At 40.6% G+C, this 25609-nt stretch overlaps 2 protein-coding genes and 1 pseudogene across 3 annotated transcripts in view; 2 read left to right on the top strand and 1 right to left on the bottom strand.

Moving 5' to 3' along the window:
• On the bottom strand, positions 1–15144 carry LOC137268038 (28S rRNA (cytosine-C(5))-methyltransferase-like). Its single transcript, XM_067802537.1, has 8 exons — positions 14938–15144; positions 10391–10576; positions 10096–10201; positions 9531–9639; positions 2772–2913; positions 2351–2466; positions 1878–2056; positions 1–1190 (listed from the first exon to the last, which is right to left on the bottom strand). Exons 1-8 carry the CDS (start codon positions 15028–15030, stop codon positions 172–174), a joined length of 1950 nt encoding a protein of 649 aa, XP_067658638.1. The 5' UTR covers positions 15031–15144; the 3' UTR covers positions 1–171.
• Positions 13246–14217, top strand: LOC137268714 (uncharacterized; annotated as a pseudogene).
• Positions 15139–25609, top strand: part of LOC137268039 (glycosyltransferase 8 domain-containing protein 1-like) — a 25454-nt gene continuing 14983 nt past the window's right edge. The window contains exons 1-3 of one of the 2 annotated variants that reach the window (XM_067802538.1): positions 15139–15294; positions 18317–18421; positions 19457–19679. In XM_067802538.1, the coding sequence (XP_067658639.1) occupies positions 15258–15294; positions 18317–18421; positions 19457–19679 (365 nt within the window). In that variant the 5' untranslated portion in view covers positions 15139–15257. The remainder of the gene's footprint in view (positions 15295–18316; positions 18422–19456; positions 19680–25609) is intronic. The other variant, XM_067802539.1, reaches the window with a different exon arrangement.

The following is a 25609-nucleotide window of genomic DNA, read 5'->3' on the forward strand; positions in this document are numbered from 1 at the left end:
TTTAAAAATAACTATTTTAATATAGCTTATGTATCATTCATTAAACTGACTCAGTAAAATGGCAAACAGTCATTCATCACAAATTCTTAGTCACAGTAAAATATTACAGAATTTAATCAAAATGAGTCAGATTAACAAAGTGTAACACAGCGGATTCCCATGACAACTGTCCTAAAACGCTGTTTTGTTTTTTTTTCTCATTAATTTTGTCTGTTTCCGCTTTTCCGCAGATGTGCATTTCTTGACATCTGTGACCAATTCATGCTTGTCACCATAACATACATTCTCTGTTATTTCCCACTTCCCGAGCTTGGTGCCGAAACCGACATGGGTTGATCTTGCACGTTTTGCATTTGTAGGAGTACAGTGTAGAACACAACAAGAATGGTTGCTGACATCCAGAAAATCAATACTTTGTTTCCGTAACATTTCAACTCTCTGACTCTCAACTGATGATTTCCCTAGGTTCTTTTGACTGCCACAAAACACATTTTTGACTGGAGTGTCACAGGACATAGAGTTGTCTACCCTTAACACCTCTTTAGTTTCAGTAGCTAGGTATGAGGATTCTAAACCTTCAGATTTGGGGGTGATTTTCTTTTTATTGTCACACTTAATTGACCTGGTATCTTCTCCATCTCCTTCATCAGCATCATCTTCATCATTGTCCCTTTCAACCTCAGTTACAACAGAGCTAAGAAGTAGTTTCTTCTGTGCCTTCTTGTTCTTTTTCTTTAGTCTCTTCTTTTCCTTTCTTGTCAAGTTCCCGTTGTTTTCATTGTCATTCATCCTAATTTCTGAAAAACTAACAAGTTCCTTTTCATCACAACTACCCTTCCCCTGAAATGACCTCCTTTCAAAACAGGCCACAAAGAAACCATTTGTCAGATTGTCTTCAGGTGACATCCTCAGGCACATTTGAGCATGCTCATAGCCTTTGACCCCTCTGTATGGCCAATCAGCAAAGATAAGTTTCAGTTTGAAGTCTTTACCAACCTTTTGAATAACTTCCTCCACAACTTCCTCATTTTCCTGTGCATGTATTGAGCAGGTAGAATAAACCACCCTCTTCACTCTTGGAAAGGACAGGGCATGTTTCAACATTGTGGCCTGAAAATTTGATAGACTCTTGAGTCGAGCTTCGGGTGAGCTTTGGTTGTCAGACAAGTGATTAAGTCTTCCCACGATTCCTGAAAGGGAAAAGAAATTGTTTATGTTTTCCTTACATATCTAGCATGCAGAGTCGAAGTAAAAAATTTTCAAAGTTCTGAGAGGTATTTTAAAGTTTGATAGATTCTAATACTGCATTGAATGCACTAATGTTGAACTAGGCTCGAAATTTAAGGCTGTCATATATATTCATCTACTCAACAGCAAAATACAAGTCACAACATTGAACCTGTTATTACAACAACAGCATAGGGTTTTTTAAAATGGAATATTGCTGAATCAGGTGTAAAACTAAACTAGTCACTCATCAAGTCAACAAAAATATTTGACTCTTCTTTTAATATATTATATTTCCATTTCAAAATACACATTACAAAATTGAAAAAGTTGACAAATAAACCTACAGTCAAGGTAGAAGACTTGATAAATGCTAATGATGAATGGTATGAAAACAACAATCAGGTGTCTCTGTGAATCTCAATTTTGAACAACCACTGGAAATGTTTCTCTTTATTTCACACTTTCCACTAACAGCCTTCCTATTAATGAATTTAAGACACGTTTGGCCCAAAACTTCTTACAAGGTTTGGCTGAACAACATCAACTGGTCTGTGTGTTCCTGAGTCTTCAGAGGTCTGTTGCTATACACCTGCAATATTGTTGAACTTCAAAAGCAAAAATGAACAATCCAACAAAACAAATCTCACCAGACCCACTGCATGATGGATCAACCAGCATGTACTCCACAGCAGCATACTTCTCCTCCAGAGGATCAACAGACAGGAAGTCCTGACACGTCTGCTCCGTGTTGGTGACTCCAGCTACCTCCAACAGATGCGACATTGTTTTCAGTCGTCGCCGGTCTTTGTCAAAGGCAAAGATTTTCCTGGAAAATTAGTTCAGTTTACAGACCAGGACAAACTGATACTTTATTTCTGTAAAATTAATTGTAAAATAAGTCAAGTGAGTCAGTCAATTTACCTTCTAGCACTTCACAGGCAGCTTGGGTTTCCAGGTAATAATAATCAGACGATTCTGATCACAATGTCCAGCGAGCAATTAGTCAGATGGATACTAGGCAGTACATAAATGAATTATTATCATTATCAAATTGATATATATTGCTTCAGAATGCATGATTCATTAACGTGATGATTTGGCCAGAGCACAGCACACAAACCCTGAATTTCTCAGTAGACTTGCAACATGGCTGGTCTTGTTGCCAGGTGCAGCACAGGTGTCAACCACCACACTACCCTCTGGTGGACGCAGCACGTGGGCAGGGAAACAACTGGCCTGGAGCGGAAAATAGTCATGTTGTGTATCAGCATGGAACTTGTAGTGCAACACACAAGTGCAAGAACCGTATCCACAGTTACAAAAAGTATGTTAAAATGCCATTGCTGTGAGGTGTGATGACTGAATTATGCTATGATGAAAAGACAAACAGTTCCAGTTTCAGCCTGTTGATGTTTTTGTACTAAATGATATGTGTTTGGAAATATGCTCATCATAAAATTAGAAAATAAAATTATGAATATGTTGATGAAAATCAAGTTAAATAATAGGAGTCCTGTCTAAACTCTTTGATCTTATCTAACCTTGTCCTGCAGGATTATCTCCCCTGTCATACACAGCCTGTGTTTGTGGAAGTCAGTTCCAGGTGGGAACACCAGCAGATCTGGGAGATGGTGATCCTGCAGAAAGTCTCGCTGGCCCATCTTCGACATGTCATCCACAATGCTGAAATAACATGACAAACAAGGGTAAAAATAATCTTTAAAAAATAACAGTATGGTTAACAGTTACACTGAATTAATTCTGGTGTCCCATGATGTTGCTGGAATATTGCTAAAAGTGGCGTAAAATTAAGCTCGGTCGGTCGGTCAGTCAGTACATTGAATCAATGAATAATTGACACATGGACATGTTCATCGACAATGCCAGGTTTTGTACCTCCATTTTCTTGAAACAAGTACCCCTGAACCATAACCAGTTAACTTTGATTCAGAAGTGATGATTCTATCAATATCACTTCTGGTACTTACACAGCTCAGAACTGTCCATGGTGGGCATTTTAGAGAGAGTGAGTTAGTTTAGTTTTAGCTTAGTTTTAGCAATATTCCACCAGTGGTCTGTAAATAACTGGATCTGGATCAGACAAGCCTGACCACCTGATCCCATTAGTCATCTCGGAAGACAAGCATGGGTTACTGAACATCTGCAGATGATCAGTTCTAACAGAAATCTTCATGGGTGGGTATTTAAGATGAGGTGATGAAGAATGATGATATTTTTTAGGGATATAAAACTTCTTCATTCTATGAAAGGCGATGGTTTAACATAGATGGTCGCTGTTAGTCACTGTTGTCATAGTCATTGTAACTTGCTTGACAAAGACATTAGAATCTACATCGAAACATCCATTTTCACACAATAAATAAGTTGTAAATCCATAAAAAGTATCATCAGGCTTCTCAGAATTTGACTCAGACAGACAGACGTCTTAGTCAGTGAAAGGCTACATGAAAACTAATAAAGAGTGATTTTATGTGAGTGAGTGAGTGAGTGAGTTTAGTAAATATTTATTGATGTGTCAAAAAATCATGCATGGCATTAGTGTGTGTCAGACCAAACACTTACGCCGTACTGTCAAGTTGCTAAAATCCATTCACATGAAAGTACAAATATGTTAACAAATTAATGTTTAGGAAACTACAGCTCATATATATAGCATATGAGATTAAATTATCAGTCACTCGGCCTCCTTCGGAAATCATGCATAAAATGTCTCAACGGGACTGTAAAAAGACTGATTCTTTGTTGAACTGCATTCAAAAACAGAGGTACCATCTGCTAATTCAACCAACACAAATTCAATAACTGTTCTTCGTGCTCTCTTGAGGAGTGAAAGTGAATTTATTTTTACGCTGCACTCAGCAATATCCAAGCTATATAGCGGCGGTCTGTAAATAAGCGAGTCTGGACCAGACAATCCAGTAATCAACAACTTGAGCATCGATCTGCACAATTGGGAACCAATGACATGTGTCAACCAAGTCAGCAAGCCTGACCAGTCAGTCGCCTTTTATGGCAAGCATGGCTTGCTGAAGGCCAGTTCTACCCCGTGACATTCACAGGTAGTGATTTTATGTGATACATACAATCTCACCCTTGTGTCTCCTAATATCAAATATATCAAGACTCGTTGATAAAAGTTAAAATATCCTTGACAAGCCATGGATATTTTAACTTTATCAACATGTGATGACTTACTGCTAGACACATATTAGATGATCCTGTGCACTAAACGCATTTGTGACAAGAGAGGCGGTACAATGAATTGGGCGAGTACACTTGGCTGCTACAGGTAGCTTGACGATTATGCACGTGCAATACATGCTAACCGTGACATGAAATCAACACCGCTACTGATTAACACCTGTCTCGCTACTGTGTAACACCAGTCTCACTACTGTTTTACACCTGTCTCAATACTGTTAAACAGATTTCAGTTGTAGTAAAAAGTGTCCAAGTTAGGAAAACATGGGCAAATAGTTCATTCTCAGGCAAGGGAGACAGCATACAATGTTATCATGTATTTGGACAAAAATTGTGCAACCAAAGTAGATTCTCTTTTACAAAGTAGCCTTGCTACTGGACTCTCAACGGCAACTTAAAAGCGCATTAAGGCAGAAGGTGGTATCAGTCCCACCAAGTTGCACAAACCCAAAACTTGCAGTTACAAACTTGATGATTTCGACCGGTGTGCAGTCTGTCAATTTGTACAAAGTTTATATGGCGTAAAAAGAACAACTACTCACTCTGGATACGATGTATGATATGGCCAAGTGCCAGTTGAAACTACAAGGGTTCTAAGAAAATTTTTCGAAAAAATCTCAAAGACATGGGGTATAGGTGGCGAAAAACGCAGTCAAACCGTAAACTTTTAATGGAACGTAAAGACATTGTTTCCAAGCATTTGCAATACTTACGTGCAATAAAGAAATACAGAGAAGAAAATTGAACACTCATCTTTATCGATGAAACATGGTTGCATGTATAGTCTGGTTCATAATTATTGAGAATTTTTCTTCTTACTTTGAGCTATCCTAACACCTCAACTGATTCACTGATACTTAAAACTAAGTAATGGTATAAGGGAGGTAACTCATCTTGGCCTACTGAGTATAGTACAATTAGAGTTACCTCCCCTGAATTTGTAGCAGACGTCATTTTCCTCAGCACTGTCAACAATGTCTGCTGAAGATAAAAGAAGGTTGATTTTTGAGTTGTGTAATCAAGAAATTGATGATGTAAATACATTGGCAGAGAGAACAGGAACTCCTCTTTCTACTGTGTATAGGATTAGGAAGAATTTTAAAGAGGGAAAGGATTTGGGGCATCAGAAAGGAGCAGGGAGACCCAGAAAATTGGACTTCTCAGATCGCGTCCGGCTGGGAATTTTAGCGTCTAAAAAGCAAAGGGCAAGCATCTCCAACATCAGGTATGAAATGATAGAAAGGGGATCAACAGTTGTATCAAAATCTACAGTTAGAAGAAATTTGATTGATCTTGGATGGGAGAAAAAGACTGGAATTCTTTCTCCTCTCATGAAACAAGAACATAAAGACAGGCGTGTTGAGTGGTGTTTGGCACATGAAAACTTTGACTGGGAAAATGTGATTTTTACTGATGAAAGCTCAATATGGGTATATCCCAATTATGTGAAAATATTGACAAAGTCTGCGTCAGCACCGTTGTATCGACGACCTAAATACAGCCCAAAGGTTCATGTATGGGGAGGGATATCCTTATCAGGAACGACCCCGCTGTGTGTGTTTGAGGGAAATCTGACAAGTCAACGCTACACTAACATATTAGATAATTTTCTGCTTCCAAGTGCACATGTGTTTTATGGAAATGACTGGATTTTGCAGCAAGATAATGATCCTAAACACACCGCAAAACATGCCAAGCAGTGGTTTCAGGAGAAAAATGTGACTGCATTACCATTTCCTGCATATAGTCCTGACTTAAATCCCATTGAGAACATTTGGGGGATGATGAAGGAATGTGTGAATCAAAAGGGGTTGACAAAAATTGAAGACATGAAGAGAGAAGTGGTCCGATACTGGGACAGCATAACTCACGAGACACTAACCTCTCTGATAGGAAGTATGCCTACCCGTCTTAGACTGTGCCGTGAAGCTCAAGGAGACTTGATAAAATATTAAATTGTTACCTACACAACATGAAAAGGTCAGTTCACTTTCACAATACATTCAATTTTATCTGATTTGTTCTCGTTTAATAATATGAAATGCTTTAGCTATTCTCAATAATTTTGAACCATACTGTACACCACACTGTCCCAAAGTGTTGGCAACTTGAGGGTGAAGTCGTAGTAAATGGGGTTCAACCTCCGTCTTGCACCGGACCTCGGCTTATTGTGGTTCATGCAGGGGGTGAAAACGGTTTTGTTCCAAATGCTTTGCTTGTTTTTGATTCCAAACTCAAATCAGCAGACTATCATGATGAGATGAACTTTGATAATTTTTCCAAATGGCTCCAGGAAAAGTTGATCCCAAACCTACCACTGCACTCTGTCATCGTTATGGATAATGCACCATATCATAGCAAGCAAGTGGACAAATGTCCGACAACTGCCAACAGGAAAGATGACATAAAAGCGTGGCTACAAAGGCACAATATCTCATCTGATGGGAAAATGCTTAAAGCCAAACTATTGTTTCTTGCAAAATCCAACAAATCGGGCCCTGTCTACAGAGTAGACACTATGTTGAAGCAACATGGTCATGATGTACTACGTCTCCTTCCATACCACGCAGTACTAAACCCGATTGAGTTAATTTGGGCAAATGTGAAAAATTATGTCGCTGCACAAAACTTGCAGTTCACAAAAAGTTCCTTAAGAGTTGCCATAAATGAAAGGATGTCTGCAATCGGTGCAAAAGAATGGTCGGAATGTTGTAAACATGTCAAAACAATTGAAGATGGTTACTGGCGAAATCGCAGTAGAAAGGCAAATTGACAGACTAGTGATTGACTTAGGACTTGCAAGTGATTCAGACAGCATGACTGATTCAGAGAGTGATAATTAAAGCTAAATCAGTAAGTCTGCCTAATTTTCCAGCATTGTTGTGTCTTGTATAATAATTGACACATACTATATCAGGTTTTTACTGTTCGAATACTTTGTCATAAAAAAGAGTAATCTTTGGTGAATTGTCTGTATTATATATTATTTTAGTCACTGATGAATCTACTGAGTCTGGTACTGAGTAATCCCCACTCCGACAAATTTGTGTACAAAGATATTTCTCACTGACTTATCAATGTCAAAAGGTATTTTCAGTTTTCTGTACAATATTTTGGTGACCATAATAAAAATATGACAGAAATTTGGAAATATTGTTTGAATACTAACCATTTCTCTGGAACCGGTTATATAAATTTCCAAGACATGTATTCCTGGTCGATCACCAGCGGAATTATGGACGGAAATCAGCCCGTACAGAGAAATAGGAACATAATTATGGGATAAAAATATTTCCCCCTTGCTACTCTGATTTAGCCACCACCATTCAGTAACAGATAACTTTTAACATTAAAAAGTTAAATGAAACACAATTAACTATATGTAGTTATTATCTATTTAATATTTAGCAGAGTCAACTTAACCCTTTAAAACAACACCGCGTATTCCTTCGAATGATAAGACTGCAATTTCAGGCATAAGATACTGATATTCCACGCTAACCTTTAGTTAAGACGAAGACAAATAGATGATTGGGGCATTGACAAGCATTTTAGATATTCAACCCCAGGAAAATGTCATTTGCTTCGTGAAACGGATCGGTGGTCCTAAACATATTTGATCAGTATATTGTGTTGATTCAGTTCGTTGGGATTGTACCTGTTCCCAAATCGAGTGTGCTATAACAAACGCATGGGCAAAATGAACTTCTCGATATTTATCAGACAACCTGTCTCCCTCTTGTTTCAAGTGGATCGTTCTGTGGGGTGTTCCCAAGTATGCAAATTGGGGTCATTTGTCAGGTCATCTTATATGTGTTTACCAGTAGTTGGTATCAGAAGACATTTGGTCCGTGAGTTGGTGAGATTATCTATTTGGCATGAATTTGCACGAGTTGTTAAAAAAATGTACACAAATAAGCTCTGTCTGACCATCCGAGACAGGCTAGCTTTCTGACAGATGGTTTAAATTTACAGCTAGCCAGCCCAATTGTCTGTAATAAATTAAGATGTTCCATTCACTGGAGCAAATTAACCATGTCGGTGTCTGGTCTGATTAAATCCAATTGGGGCTGGGGTTTTACTTATTTCATGCACATTTATAACATTTAGGTTTGTTGAAGATGCTATGTTGACAAAACTGTGCTGTGATAGAAGGTGTTTCAAACATTTATCCAGAAATTTATTCCTTATATCTATGTAGGCTTTACAATAAAGATGCATTTCATCTTCAATGAAATTAAGTCTAATTGTTTGCAAGAAGGACATGCCAGGGTGTTGTAACATCATTTTAAAAGATGTTAACATGGCTAAAAAAAAGGATTGTACTTCCTTCTGACCTGGCTGATTCCTGCAGTAAGATGATAAATCAGGCATTGGTCAATCTAAGTAGGGGACTCTAGGTAAACAGTGGCATGGTATCTTTGGGGGGAGGGGGAGAAGAGAGGGGGGAGGGGGAGAAGAGAGAGAGAAGGGGCTAGCACTAAGGAAGTGGCACAAGTTTTGTCTGGTGCAAGTAACCTTTGTTAAATTCATTGGTCAGCTTTTCTTGACCTAGCAAATGGGTTTAAGGATATCTATCATCACAGTATGTCAAAATACCTTTCTGAATCGTCAAGTGAGTTTAGTTATACACTGCTTTTTAGCAATATTCCAGCAATATCACGGCAGGGGACACCAGAAAATGGGCTTCCATGTGGGGAATCAAACCAGGGTCTTCGGCGTGAAAAGCAAACACTTTAACCACCACGGCTGAATAATCAAGGTTAGGAAGAAAACACTATGTATTTTACTAACGCATATTACTTAAGGAACATAATAGAAATTGTCCCCATTAAAAACAATAGACACTTCATTCACAGACAATGGGTCATCCATGCTTTATCTGCATCGAAGACAGGAACAACAAATGACTCTCCTGACATATTTGAAAACATGGCTACAAACTACCTGAATGTCAAATTTTAAAATATATTTCCATACGAATGATGCAAATAAAAACACTTCAAAACAAGCTGTTTTGAATTTGTCAACATTGTAATAAAAACACTTGTGTAGAAGAACATGGTGAATGTCCGTACTTCTTCGTTCCTTTCACTAGCCGCCAGCCTTCTTTCATGAAGGTTTCTGCAGCTTTCTGCACTGTTGTCTTCAACAGGTTCACGCGGACATACCTGGGTAGAGGTACAGCTGAAACACATCATGTGGAGACCAAAATTAGCAAATATATTGTACATGCTGACATCATATCAGCAGCAATACAGTGGGGAAAAGCGCCAGAGTTGGGCTTCACACATTGTACCCATACTTGCAATCAAACCCAGATCTTCGTCATGATGAGCAAACACTTTAACCACCTGACTACGCTACCACCCCCCTCTACGCATCACCCATGTTTGATGTTCACAATGTACAACATTCAAGATGAAAATGTAAATGATTAAATCTGGACTAATCAAACCAATGATTGATAGTATGAGCAATGATGCTGTGTGTTTATCACAGACAGTTGCTGTAATGATGAAGATATCTCACCAACTTCCAATTATCTCTGCATGATGACCATTAATTGCTCCAAAGTATTTTCCCCAAAATTATACTTTTTTCATTTTAAATGGGTTTTAGAACAGATATCTCTCACTCTACCATGAGCTTCCTCAGGGATAAGTTCTGACAGACTGGACACTTCTTTTTCAGTGAGCAGACGGACATGTTCCCTTTCAATGACATTCTTATGTCGCAAAAACTGTTTCTGAAATCACAAATTTCATGTTGGCAGTAATTCAGTTTTTAATTATCCTAAGATTTCATTTCTATGAGCATGACACACATCCATTGCTGAGCTCTTAATGTCATTATGAAATTCTGCATGCCTTTTCCTTTTTTACATGAATATCTTTTTGATCTGACACCAAAACCACTTAATTCTGGATGAACTTACTGCTATTCCTCCAGCGTTGTCAAGTCCCTGTCCAATAAGAAACTCGTACAACAGGACAATCAAAACATACTGCTTCTCATCATAGTTGCTGAGTTTCTGGGGAATCTTGGTCCTCTTCAGCAGCAGATTCAATATCTGCCAGAACTTCAAGGTTTCACACACCAAGGCATAAAGTTTGCGTTTATTCTGGAAGACAAATAGTCATGAGCTTGATAAGTTAACAGGAATTCTATGATGAGCTAATTAAGAATGATTCTACATCCAAGTCCTTAGAACATTGGAACACTGTCCTTCAGCATGAGATTGACTGGAAAGATGTATTCAGCTATTGTAGGAAATGTACAAATGACTGTAAGCTCTTTGACTTTCAACACAGATTTATAAATAGAATAATTAATACAAATAAAGAATTATTGAAAATGAAGTTAGTTGACAATGATGCATGCACATTTTGTAAAGCCACCTCAGAAGATACATCACATTTCTTTGAATGTCAATTTGTTCAGAACTTTTGGCTTAAAGAAGTCCTTAATGATAACCCCTAAACCAACACGACAATATCTAAATTAATTATTATGTTTGGATTGCCCTCAGATAATCAAGTGGTAAATCACATGTTACTACTTGCCCAAAGACTAATCTATACCTCAAGCGTGAAACAGCAGAACTTCTAAAGTTACATGTTCTACATCAATAGGTTTATTGCAATGAAAAATAATAAATTCAGTTGTTTTACTAGGAAATGGTAACACTTAGAATTGGTGCTCTGACAATTTGATTTAGCACACATGCAGTATGACCTCTACAATTTGTCCTCTACAGATACAACAATTTCACCTAGATCCCATTTTTCTATGTATATACACCCACATGTGTATACAATTTTGTACTAAGTTGATGATGTAAATGCCAACACATGTCACTCTTGTAATGGAATAAAAAAGAAATGAAAAGAATTAAAAATGATTGATGATTATAGTACAATAGAGTATACACAGTGAAGATAAATGGCTTGGTCTCAGTTGATGGTTGGGTTCTTTCTCTGGATCCCGATGCTTTCTTGAAGCTTCTCCTTCTTCCAGTGGTTGATGATGGTATATATACTCTACTGTCCTATAATCATCCACTTAGTATTACATTACTACATGCTTAATCTCTTGGCTTCATCCGTGCATTGTTATCTTTGTATATTAATCTTATATATTTGGCTTCCTGTCAAGTTATCTTTGTACATCAACACACACCCATTAACACTCTTGGCCTTGTGTTACATACATATACAATGTATATATATTCACTCTTTGTACTTATTCTGCATTCAGTTGATGATGGAGCAAGAATTAGCTCTAAAACATTGTGTAGAGAACAAAAAAGAAGTTGTTATCCACAAAGCATTTCATGTTATTTCACAAAAAATCACTGCCAGAAGAAACTTTGATAAAAAAAAGACCATTAAAAGGCAGAAAAAAAACAAAACAAAATCTTTCACCAGATAACATTGTAGTTCGAATTTAGCACAAAGTTGATTGATTGGAGCTATGAAATGGCCATTTTGATCTATACTGAGAACATATAAGAAATATATCACATACTAACCAATACATGATAACTATGTACTGTGATAACTTCCGAATCAGATAAAGGACAATCTGACCATATCAAACAATGGTCAGGAAGATATATAAAAGATATTATTATATTATTCTTACAGTGATTTATATAGCACTTTGACAAAAAATTATTTCTAGCACTTACTTTTCAAACTAAACAGTATTTGCACTATATTTAAACATTTAATCATTAATACATTTGTAACATTCATTCATTATAGTTCACATGCAAAGTAAAATAAAATTTTGCAGATTCTGATACCTCTTGGTATGCACGTACCGAAACAAATCATCAAAAATGCCGATTCAACCTATAAAGTTGAAAAAAAAAACACAATGAAAAAAAGCCTGTGAAATCAGTGTTCACTAATTTTCCACCAGGCAAATAAAGTGGTTGCAACAGCTATGCTGCGCTGCGCTCATAACGCATACACAGTGAGTAGGTTCGTGGAGCTGGAAACAGTATGCCTGCCCAGCGTATGCGGTCATGAGCATGAGTCTAATCTTGGTTGTGTACACAAACAAGTAAATAATCTACTCGTTACATTAAAAAAAAAACCCAAACATGTTGATTGTGATAAGCAGACTCTGTCACAGAGGAAACTCAAAGTCTGTTTTATTGACACTTATATGGCTGCCTGCCTGTCTGCTAATGATAATATGCTATGCACACCTTCAATCACTGCCCAGATGCAATTAACACCTATCAGGCTTATAAGCCATAAACAAAGAGTCGGCTAAGCGTATCGACAAATAGCCAATGAAAATGCAGTGTTACCCTTGAGTGCAACCCCCACTGGCTCTGACTGGGTTCAGTATCACGGCTGCTTCATTTCAAGGGAGGTAAACCCAAGTATAAAAATTCAAAATATTGCACTTTTGATTTGCGAATATACACATAAGTATATTATAAGTGATAACTGTGTTTTAATTATGTTTGATTTTTTGTTTGCATGTGACCTTAAATAGAGTTAGAGGGAATAGTGCACTTTACCGGACACGCTTTTTCCGATTTTTTTCGCTGTGCTGGCGGGGCTCGAACGCTCTCAGCAGGGGTCGTGGGATTCCAACTGGTGCTAATTAGACTAATTAGCGGACACGCTACCTCGGGACCACCGGTGCGATCACAGTTAGTTAGTGCTCGTTTAACGGGTCATTACCCCACTAGCTCTGCGCATGCGCAGAGCTAGGCCCCGCCTACCCATTCATCAAAGCGAGAAGCCACACCTAGGCATTGTTTTCAACATGTCGTGCAGCCAATCCAGCGAAGCTATGATATACGATGACGTTTATCGTTTGACTTTCGATTCATCAGCACTTGTCGACTGGCTGACTAAGCACGGGGTCATAGGTGACTTCGCAGGAGCCTGTCCCCGTTGTGGAAGCGGCGAGTTGACCAAGAAAAAAGACAGCAGCTACGGTTGAGACGGGTTAGTGTGGAGGTGCCGAGTGAAGACCTGCGGCCAGAAAGTTTCGATCCGGGAGGGGAGCTGGTTCAGCGGTTCCCACCTCACTCTGGCTCAAGTAATGAAGCATTTGTACTACTGGGTGTACAAGACTCCATCACATGTCATCCAGCGGGAACTCAGGATCGGTTCCAAACACACACTGGTGGACTGGAATATGTTTTGTCGGGAAATCTGCATGACAGTGATTGAGGCAGACAGTTCCCAAATCGGCGGCCCTGGAACCACGGTGGAAATCGACGAGTCCAAGTGTGGCAAGCGAAAGTACAACCGTGGGAAAAGGGTGGAAGGTGTGTGGGTGCTTGGCGGCATCGAACGCGAAAGCCGCCAAGTGTTTCTTACGACGCTGACAGACCGGAGCGCCGACACACTCCTCCCGGCTATTGAAAAACACGTCGCCAAAGGGATGACCATAATCACCGATTGTTGGAAGGCGTATTCGAAGTTGGGCCAACTTGGATATAAGCACCCGACAGTGAACCACAGTGAACACTTTAAGGCTCCAGAAACTGGTGCTCACACAAATACAATCGAGTCAACTTGGCGTGCCGTGAAAAACTGTGGGCTACCAAGCTCGGGAACACAGAAGGCGCTGTACGATTCCTACTCTGTCGAGTACATATTCCGGCGCAAATACTTGTCTGGGGCCCACGACAAATACGTCGCCTTCCTGGATGCGGTGAAACGTGTGTACAAATCGAATCTACAACGGGTGGAGGAACGTGTACGCAAGCCACTTGCCGAACTGTAACTCGGGTTCATGACGTGTTTCGGCCACAGTCAGACAACATCCGAAACACGTCTGCAGTTTCTGCAGAAACCAAGCTGCACTGACGAGTCCTGGTGGGACGAAACGTGTTTCAAATTCACAATGGATAGATATATGGATATAATCGCATCTAAGGTAAGCCAACCCTAACCTTTACTCCCTAACCCTAAGGATCTAGAAGGGGGGGTCCCTAACCCTAAGGATCTAGAAGGGGGGTCCCTAACCCTAAGGATCTAGAAGGGGGGGTCCCTAACCCTAAGGATACATAAGCGCGGTAAAGTGAAACAGTTCAGTAGCTCTACAGCGCGATATCACTATAGGGCGCTCATTAGAGAGCGCTCAGCAGTCCCGGGTCGTGCGCCCGGTAAACTGCACTCTAGCCGAGTTAGACATTCATGGGTTGTTTCCAATGTTTGTGTACTGGGCTTCACTACTTCCAGTCAAATTGCCCAAGATGCAAAATGCCCCTGTCCTGTTCCCATGTGAGTCGATGACATCTCGATCGTCGCTGCATATCTTTATATTAGCAGTATCACAAACTTAATCAGAGATTTATTTACATTTTCATCATGCCGTCAGAATCAGTTCAGGGACATCACAGATGATGTACTGAGCATATTTGTTGGACCCCAAAACAGATATGAGAATAGGAGCAGACGTTACCACATGATCGTGAGCGAAAACAGAGGCATTCTTTCTTACATGGAAACGGGAGGCGAATACGAGAGATTTCACAGTTCCTTTCTTCTGCTTGACCGATTTGACTATTTTGGCTGTCTCGTTGTATATATTCATCGTGCTGTCATGTGAATTGTGACTCCACAAGTAGAGTTAAGGGTACGATGTTCAGTTCAAAACAGATCCGCGTGTACCAGGTAATGCTGCCATTTTGGGGAGATAACTCTCGACATCCGGTTGCTTTAGTTTTGTTTGTGCCATGTAAGCGATCGCAACGTGTCAGCTGAGATTGTTACACTTCTATTGTTGAAGCCTGGTATCTTGCAAAGTTTTCAGCGTACAAGATGACTGTCCTTTCAGCGAAGAAAGGTTTCCTTTACAGTATGCATGCATTAATATTATTCACACTAACCATCCCAACAAAGCATCACCGCCTAATGTCGATTCGTCATTCAGGCGAATGACTGCATGCACTGTAAACCTGAGACGAAATGAGAAATACTCGTCTTAACAAAGAGATCTGACAACTCGCTACCCTCTAATGAATACGTTGCTGTTTAGTTTCATTATGTAGAAAATAATTTCGATTTTGCTGAAGTAAAGGGTGTTTCTGACCATACTGAGAAACAAAATACGCTTTTGGAGTATGAGACCACTAAATTATTTTTGCTAGAAATTGTCTCTAAATACCTTCATTTGAATTCAGACAAGAAATGTGGTCCATGTAGTATACATGGAAAGCACTGTAGCCCGTCACCAATCCTTGCATATGTAGCAGGGCGTGGAGTCATCCCACAAATGACATCCTAGTTACATTGTCAGCTTGCTGACGAGGTTAACCTCTTTGGTCATGTGTACAAGGCGTCTGACTTCAGAACAGAAGGTCCGTTGTTCGAATCCCAGTTCAAATCAAGCTGTCTGCTCAAGCGCTACAGCCAGGTGTTGGCGATAACGTACATGAGGGGAAAACTGGTCGCTAGCCTGTAGGATCTTCATAGCATGGCTGTAGCAAATGCACTATTTGGTGAATATGATGTGTATCACGAATACTGGGTAACAAGTACAAATACTTATTCATGAATATAATATTGTAGTTAAGTAATTGATGCGCAATATGGAGCCCCCATGTTGACTGTTAATTTGTCATAGTAATAACTAGCGATCAGACACGACACTGAAATTTGGTATGTAATAGACTAATAGTAACATGTGCAGCCACAGTACCATGTGCATCCATTGCAAACTAACGTGACTTACACTACTGCAATGCTATTACATATTCCATGCTTGCGTATCTCACTTTCACAAGGGCTCAAGTAAAACATGCTCAGATAAGAAATTGTGAATATTCATTCATATTCAGTGTTGGTGACCATGAATAGCGAACTGTATTTATGAAGGGCTACAGTTTGGTTCACCAAGCATGTCAGTGCATCATAACGGCCCTACTTCATAGCACTTTGTATTGGTTAAATTATGATAGGAGCCAGTAAAATATGATTGCTTGCAGTCTCCCGATTTGTTGCATTTGTGTTTCCCCATTAACAGACATTCTGCATAATTATTCTAAACTTAACCATTTTCGTTCTGTCTCAAAAACTGGTAAATCCATAAGCAGAAATGGTTCTTCAGTGACCATTTACCAACAAGATAAATTGTAAAACTGTAATTTTGAACAGTACCAGGTATGTTATGCATGTGAAAGGAGTGAAAGTATCTAACATCACTGTCTCATTAAAAGATCCAGTTTTCCATTTTAATGATGCATATGAAGAAAGAAAGTAAGTTGCATACCAGCAAATGATGTATCTTAAACATTTTTCACAAATGCTGTTTTCTCATGTTGTGTCCATTTGAAAGTTTCAACATGTTCTCAAAATGATTCAGATTGCATGTAGCTATTTCTGATTTGTAAAAATATTTGATCATCCTGATGTACAAGCTAAGGTCTATTTATGACAATCCTATTTCTGTTGTGATTTGTAAGTGCATGTTGTCAGACTTGCTAACTTGTTTGCTGCATGTCATCATGGTCATCATTTCGCAGTTGCAAAATGAATACTGATTATGTCAATTACTGGATTACAAACTGCTGTCAGACAGCTGGAATATTGCACGTGAGTCTCGCACTTAATAAGAAACATTACTGCATCGTACATTCAATTCAAGTTAACCTGCAACCTGCATCAGAAACAGATTAGAAGTGTTTTAAGTTGTATTTTTCAATCCATTAAAGACACAAGAACTGATTTAATGTTTATGTCGTCATGTCCTGAAATTCTGGCATGAATTGTCTTAATAAAGCTTAATCCTAATTTAAATAACCTTTAGGTAATCAATACAGCGTAATGATAATGAAAGGTCCAGTAAGTCTAATGCCAACTCACATGAACTTTATGTCTATTATGTCTATTTATGTACAAGTTCTGTTGCATTATATATTTTGTATTTTTATCCTCTGATTTGAGTAAACAAAAAACAAATCAAAACAATAAGAACAAAACAAGCAAAATGCCCCCCAAAAGGCGTGTTTCTGGACTACTATCATCTCCTAGCCTCATTGTGGTGGGTTTCCAGAACTGTAACTGGGGTACTCCTAACCAATGTAAATCAAGATGTAAATATTTTAAAGCAGGACTGAAGTTTAGTTGCCGGTGTCATAAGAGTCTATCTTGTCCCAACACATCAAGCTTATCAGCATATGCTCTGTACAAGCGTTATAAATTTGGTGGTCTCTATTTTAATTCCTGAGCCAGTATTTCAGTAATTTCATGAAAGCCCTTGAAATTTTAGAGAATACATGAAATCCCTGAAGTCGCTAATTCTTTTAGGGATTATATGAAATCCCTGATTAAACACTTTCCCTGTAACATATGTAATAAAACATATGACAACTCTTCTATCTAATGAGATCACACTTTTGTTTAGCTACTGTACTGACCTGACATTCACATCATATATATGCAGGGATTTAGGGAACAAGAATTTTACATGCATAAAAATTGTCAGTAGATGCAATGAAATTTATGATCATGCATCCACAGCAACACAGAAAAAGTCCAAATACTTTCTGTAAAAATTCTAATAAAGTAACTATAGGTAATTACTGAGTTTGCTACTAGCTAGGTTATGGTATCATTTGCAATTTAATTATTGTAAAAATGATTGTAGTGATCGTGATACACAATGCAATATCGGTATTAATGATATTTAGATGTTTGGGACCCCCATTTTGTTGTCCAAGACCCCTGAAAAATAAGAGTATGAGTTTCAGGGACCCTCAAATGCAGGACTCAAGGTAAATCCCTGATGATCCCTGAAAGCATATATGGTAACACTCCGATATCACAACTCATGTTGGGATCTACATTTGGAGAGTGATGTGTTTCTCCATTGTTTCCAGTTGGAGGTATCCTGCTCCTGGTGTGGCTGAGTATTTTCTGCTACATCTGGTTCCCAGATGTCATTCCAGATTTCCTCCATCTTCGAACTAAAGGATCCTCAGTCAGTACGTAGAATTATCCACTTGTGTTAGTGAAGAACTCTGTTTGACACTTTTAATCACAATAATACAGTGGATATGTAAAGTGCTAGCTAGATTCCATCCATTAGTGCATGCTTAAGACGCTACAAATGTGTTACAATCTGATTATTGACCCGGATAATCCAAGCTGCCTGTGAGGCTCTAGAAGGTTTTAGTCATATGACCACTGGGTATCCATTTTCTGCTGGGTGATCAGAGGCAACTTTGAATGATCTCACTTGCTTAAGGTGAAACCATATGATATGTATATGTGCTTCATTCTGGGGCATGATCACAGTCCTAGAAACTCTCAGGACTCAGTCACCCATCCAAGAACTGTCCACACCCAACAGGGCTTAACTTTAACTAATTGTGGCCTGAGCACAATGGATGGGTCCAAGCACAACCACATTTGTCAGTGTAGAGTTTGTAGTATTTAAATGTGAGTATCATATGTTGTAATTTCTGTGCACAGACAAGCGCAGATGTGTCTTAACTGTAGTTTTTATCATATTATTCAGAACAATACTTAGTCAGTATGACTTCTAAAAATGTGGTGTTTCCATTCCAACTTGGAAACCTCTCCGAGGCTAAAACCCATGAAAGTCTGGGTCAGAACTGGTCTTCTGCAGCCCATGCATGTTGTAAGAGGTGACTTAAGGGATGGGGTTGTCAGACTCGCTGGTTTGGTTGATAATTGATAATGTCATTGGGTCCAAAATGTATAGGTGCTGTTAATTACAGTATTGACTGGTCCTGATATGACTATTTAGAGACTGCCATCATATAAATGAAATATTAATCCAGTCCACTCCTCTCCCTCACTCGCTCACTCGCTCACCTGCTCAACTGCAGAGTAATGTGAATTGACACCCCAGGAGTCTTTTAGTGTGGATTCAAATCATGTTTTTTAACTGATTGTATTTTAAAGATTTATTAGCACATGTACCCTAATCAGATGCTCAGTGTAACTGGAATAGTGTTGAAACCAACTCTAAAACCAAATCACTCACTTTGTAGAAAAACTTCATGGAGGAGGTGAATCAATTGATGCCGCCAAGGACAAACTGTCCAGCAACCTCAATATCAACCCCTCTTCCCCCGATGTTGTCCATGTGTGCATCAGCACATCCAAGAACACTGTTGGGGGTGCTATTGCCCTCATCAACAGCATCGTCACCAACACCAAAAGCCCTGTCATGTTTCACATTGTCTCTGACTTAGCCAGCATGGATCAGATCAGGTATGTATTGTGGTGATATACAGGGCAACTATCACTGAATTATGTGGGTTTATTCCAGCTCCTGATTGGCTTACATAACAAGCATGGCCATATACTCACAACTAACTAGAACGAAAAGGCAGTTAGAGTTATCCCCGGTATGCTACCTCGCACTATAAGTAGCACTGGGGTCTGTTGGATATAGAGGCCCATTTAGGATAGTAGTATAGGGAATGACAGTTCTAAAACACTTTCAAGAAAAGTCTCTACAAAGCCTTATTTACTAAATAAGGCTTTGGTTGGGACCTTAGATCTTGCTACTATTACCCCTACTACAAAAAGGTTGGGTGTCTATGAAACAGTTTACCGTGTATTGGTTGGAGGTAACACTGTGCCGTACGGTACGATCAATAATTCTTCTCTTACAAAACCCCTACCCGGCCCATCCCTCAAGTAGTATAAGTTAGGTTCGTCGGCTTTCATATCCACTTTATCTATGTTGTAAGTTTTGACTGACCATATAGGATCGGTGGCTCGCTTACGACTATCGCCCTCGTGTTCCCCCGGCTGGTATAGATACCTCACTAGGGCCCTATCTGGTATCTGTTTCTCCTTCCCACGCAATGGAGCGGCCGACTCTGCAACTATTGATTTTAGTTTGATAGCGTCTGCCGGTTTCTTACCGGTGAGACGGGTGACTTCATGGTTGATTGCCGACACCACCTTGGGTAACCTCGTGACCCATTCAGTCGATCGTTTTCCAGGGGTGGCCATCTCCCTAGCATACTGATAGCCGAACAAGCGCTCAGCCAAAGTCCTATTAAATCTTTCAACTATGGCTTGGCTGCGATGGGCTCCGGCCGTGCCACGCCTGACCTTTGTATCGTGTTTGGCTAGCAGTTGTGACACGGCACCCATGAACTCCCGTCCGGGGTCAACTTGCAGCTCTGTTGGCCACGTCAGCGGACTGCGTTTGTATATGCGTTCGAATCCTCTGGCTACCTGGGCCGAATCTTTCGTGGTCAAGGGTTCGGCTTCCTTGTAACGACTGGCTACGTCCACTACGGTTAAGGCATACTTGTACCTCTTGTCGTGGGGTAGGAACAGTAGGTCTGCCTGGTGAACGCTATTAGGTATGTTAATACCGAACCTCCTTCTAGGCACGTAGCGTGGTGCCGGCAAATAGATCTGCCACAGGGCTTGTTTTTCAAGCCACGCTTTGGCTTCCTCCGGGGGTACTCGCGCTATTTTAGCTAGCTTATCTACTGCGCTAGCTCCTTTCCAGTACCCACGCGGGCTGTAGTAAATAGCCTCAAATTTTTTCATGTCCATATGCATATGTGTTTATCCCATCAATAGCTATCCAACGTTTCGTGTCCATAGGCGACAGGGACGTCTTGTTTATAGTCAGTCCGTATATCTTATGTCCATCACTTCTAAGTGTGTTCATTTTATGCCTAAAGGTACGGGTCTTGAACAGGGCTTCCTTGAATCTGGCGTGTTTGATGTGTTGTTTCACCACATACTTCTTAACCCCCTTAGCCTTCCGGATCTCACTATTGTCGGCTTTCAGTATGGAGTACATCTTAGGTCTCAAACCTATGTACTCGGCTATGGGCGTGCCAGCACACTCGTCCTTCATCTTACCTAGGACCTTTTTATTTACAGTACTGTGTATGGCATGGGTCTTAGGGTAGTCGCTGGTGTCGTATAAATCAAGGTGTTTTTTCATGTCCTCGTACACGTCCTCGGTTCGAATCTCCATCAGCAGGGAATCCGTGTCAGTGTACAGCACTTCACACCTGTCGCCGTACTGTTTCTTGAGCTCGTTGTAGTAAAAGTCGTACATCAGGTGTTTGGATAAATCGAGGATGCTCATCCCCACGTAAACAGGCCGGTTGAATTTTATGTGACTTTTCTTCATGTGTAGGGCAACCAGGTTGTCTGTGAATATCTTACTACGGTTGAATGCCGGACTGGCTATCAATCTCCTGAGCTTGTCTTCCTCACTCGACCGAACCAGCTTCACGGTCACGCGTTTCCTCAGGTTCTCCATAGTCTTACCAAACACCGAGTTGTTCATGAGCTTGTAGAGATTTTTCTCAAAATCACTGGTGGCTTTTTTTCGTAGGTCTGTGTTCATTCTGATGTAGGGCTCCATCCATGGACTCTGGTCGAACATGAGCACCCTGTGTATTTTGGTCAGCCTCATACCCAACGACAGGTACAGCTGTAGGTTGCGATAGTGAACGATGTACTTGGTCTTATTCATTAAGTTAGGCACGAGTTTTTCAACGTCTGTCACACGCCCACCTGACAAGTTATGTTGGTACTCAGACATCCAGTCTGGGTTAACCCTCATACGTTCGGGGGCCAGGGGGTAGCTGTTGTGCGATGTGTGTAATTCCTTGGGATACTCTAAGTCAACCTCGAGGATATAACCTTTGTTCGAATCTGGTGCAACCCCCATAACATCAACGTGGGGTACCCATTCGAATCCCCCTGTAGGTAGATACTGACTCATGGCCCAGCCGTACAGGTTGTTTGCGTCGAGGTAGAGAATGTGATTGGTTGGTTTGTTAGGATCGTAACCTTTCACGTATTGATTATTTGCTTTCGCGTATCGTTTGGATGCCATGGAAATCCCACCTCGCAAACCTTTCTCAATGAATAGGTGCATGTCGTAATCTGTGAGCAATTCCAAATTAACTCCGGTCTTTTTAAGCAAGGCGTCCCACGACAGACCTGGGCTGGTGTAATACCATGCGGGGTCGAGTTTATACTGCTTTAAACACGTCCGCCTAAACGTCTCAAACACGTCGGCTAACAGCAGTACATCTGTCCTCAAGTACAGGTCGTGATAATCACCCAGGTTCTTACAACCCAGTTTATTCCATACGTTAGTCGCGTGCGAGTAATCATCTCGTGAGACGGACGCCTCATTCAGCTTGCTATAAAAGCAGTCAATAGGGGGTAGTCTGGTCTCGGTGAACTTGGCCCAACTATCCATGTACTCATAGGGGTACACACCCTTCCTCATAAGCAGGGGTCTAGTCTCGGCGTCTGTGTATCGATCGGTGATAGGGAAGGTATTGTTGGCCTTGACCAGACTGTCGAGTGACGACAGGAGGAACTGAAACGAGTCAATGAACCTAAGTCCGTTTAAACTGAAGGAGATGTATCTCTCCATGTTGTTGGGGATGCACGTTATATTACCATCGATTTTCGCGATGGCCTGCATGATCAAGTGTGAGTCGTACCCTCTCAAGTTGTGAAATACAACGGGGATGTTTATTGTCTTAGGGTTGATTTTAAGCTTGAGGTTGCACGCGTTGTGAGCGGCGCCTCTATACTTACCAGTTATGTGGCAGTGATCTCTCACCGAATCACCGTTAAGTGGTGATTCACACACGTGACAGTTAGTACTACTAGCGTGAGCTAGCCTGTCGACTCGGGTCAGACGCATGGGAGCGATTTTATACAATGCATTCCTAATAATTTTTTCTTCCTCCTGCAAACACTTTAGAAACCTTTCAGCCGCGTCAGGGCCCCTATATACTACCGGAGCTTTCGTTTCCCCGTCACAACGGACGACAATATATCCAAACGAACAGGCAATCCCCACACCTTGGCAATCCTCCCGGTGGGATTCTAATAAATCAGCTCGACTGAAACCGTGTAGGCATCGTACACAAAAGTGTTTTTCTCCATCGTGTTTCGACTGGTCGTGCAACAACCGGCTGAGATGTTTTATCCACGTGTAGTGATACTTGTCACCTCGTTGGATCATGAATATATTGATAACTTGGCGATCCTTCACCGGGCTGACCCTGTGTACTATTGTTGTGTTACCTTCGTGCCCAAAGACATTTATAGCCAGATTATTCTGTTTTTCTACTTTAGTGATCTGGGATATGGGGGTGGGTTCATCTATACCATCCCAGTTGAGCCCATCGTCTTGGGGATAATTAGAAGGCCTGTTCGGATTAGTGTCAGCTGGAAATAAGGCTGACCTGATAGCTAACCTCAGGCAATCGTTTCCTCTATTCTTAACGTTTACTATAGCATGTTTGTTCCTATAGTAGGGAGGCAAGGCTAGGTATGACCCGCCTCTGAACGGCACGTAGTTAGCTATGTCTAGATAGATATTATCGATTTTATCTACAACCCACCCGGAAGCCAAGTGTGTGTAGCGTTCTAGGTATTCTCGTATCTGCTGAAAACTGGTATCGATTGATGTATCAATGGTCTCTGTATGTGTGGCGACCTCTTGTTGACCTCGGAAGTAAGGCTGAACATACTCAGTGGTACTCCCAACCTGCTTATCGAGCGACATTTTCACTGTGATCTGAAACTTGATACTTCCTAGATTATTTAGTTCCTGGTTGACCTTATCAGCTATCAGAGGCTTGATATCTGTAATGTCTATGTTTCTATCAACGTGCATGCGCCAACCTCTCAAATAGTTGCCTACAGCGCGCTCAGTGCGCACGAACTGTAGGTCAATAGCTCTATTCTGTCGTAATAATTCTACAAGCTGTGGTTTTCTCATACGAGAATACCCAGCTAAACTCAAATCGCGTGCCTCGGCTTTCAGTTGTTTTACAGTGGGAGGTTTTGCTACGGGGGCATGTGATAACAATGCGGTTAACCCGGCTCTCCCCAGGTTTGAATAACCCGTGTATCCAAGCTGTTTTGCTTGAGCTTTTAATTGTGTTACCGTAGGAGGGACTTCTAAACCTAGTAATCTCAACAATGCTGACTTCCGCATTCGAGAATACCCGATCACACCTCTCTGTTTTGCGACCCTCTTCAACTCGCGTACAGTAGACATAGTGTTTACACCTAAGAGAACCAATGTCTAATTGCTTCACAGTAAAGGGAGGTAACCCTTTCACGCACTGGAGTCTATCTTGAGCAGTCGCCTACGTTCTTTTATGTAGCCCTTTTTATTCTCGTAGATGAGTTGATGTCTGACTACGTTCGCTCCGTGAGCTTTACATAGACAGTAGTGTCCTTTAACCCCGATACCACACACAGAACACGTGTAGTTAGGACTTCCCATATGGAAACAACAGAACCCCTGATTCCTGCATTTCCTACCACAGGCCTCGGTCTTCCCCATAAGTATGTATTCGCATTGGTATGGAGCGGGTCTCATGTTTACTTATATAGGTCTTTTAATTTAATTGCTTCGCAACCAACGCAGTAGCTGCTATACCCAACACTATGAAGCCCAGTTCACGATTCATTTGTCCCTTGGATGGTGTGTAGTACTGAGCGAGTGTGGGTTTATTGAGCGGTTCCAATTGTTTACCAGTTAGTAGATAGTATTCTTTCATTGCTTCATCGACATCGTTGAATGTTTTAATGGCATGGTTTTCACGCTTGAGTTGTTCGTTAATAAAATCGATCCTCTGGAGGCGTTTTTTAAAGTACTCGTCCTGTGCTCTTTGTAATTTCTCAGTAGCGAGATCGTGTCGCTTCCTTTCTTCCTGTATTTCAGCCGCGTGATCATCTCGTAGTTTCGAGAAGAGGAAATTACTCCCGGAAAATGCCAGGGCATTCACTAACGCCCCACCGACCATCATAGCTATCGTGGCCATCCCTATATTTATTTCATTATATTATCAGGTATTATTCCTTGTTTTACTAGGATGTCTTTTGTGGCCATCGCCATACCAAGGTTCATTATGAGCATACCCATATCCTGCAGGTTGAAATCTAGCTTGATAGTTGGTTGTTTAAGCACCATTTTAGTCAACCGAGCGTACCCTACTGCTAGACTGGCGACCACTGTGGCGTGGTATGCGTCGTTGACGAACGTTTTCCCCTCAGACATTATGTATATGATATAAAATATTAAAATTATAACATGATATGCGGGTCAATAGTGGGGGATACCCCCACACCCCCACTGTTGGGGGTTACCTCACTGTTGGGTGGTGGCT

Source organism: Haliotis asinina, chromosome 16, assembly GCF_037392515.1.
Source record: "Haliotis asinina isolate JCU_RB_2024 chromosome 16, JCU_Hal_asi_v2, whole genome shotgun sequence".
NCBI lineage: Eukaryota > Metazoa > Mollusca > Gastropoda > Lepetellida > Haliotidae > Haliotis > Haliotis asinina.

Coding starts and splice junctions, on each gene's coding strand:
- LOC137268038 (XM_067802537.1), bottom strand. CDS start 15,030: ATGAATATATACAACGAGACAGCCAAAATAGTCAAATCGGTCAAGCAG. Junction 10,577..14,937: donor TATTCGCCTCCCGTTTCCAT/GTAAGAAAGAAT, acceptor TTTGTCTTCCAG/AATAAACGCAAACTTTATGC. Junction 10,202..10,390: donor ACAACGCTGGAGGAATAGCA/GTAAGTTCATCC, acceptor TTGTGATTTCAG/AAACAGTTTTTGCGACATAA.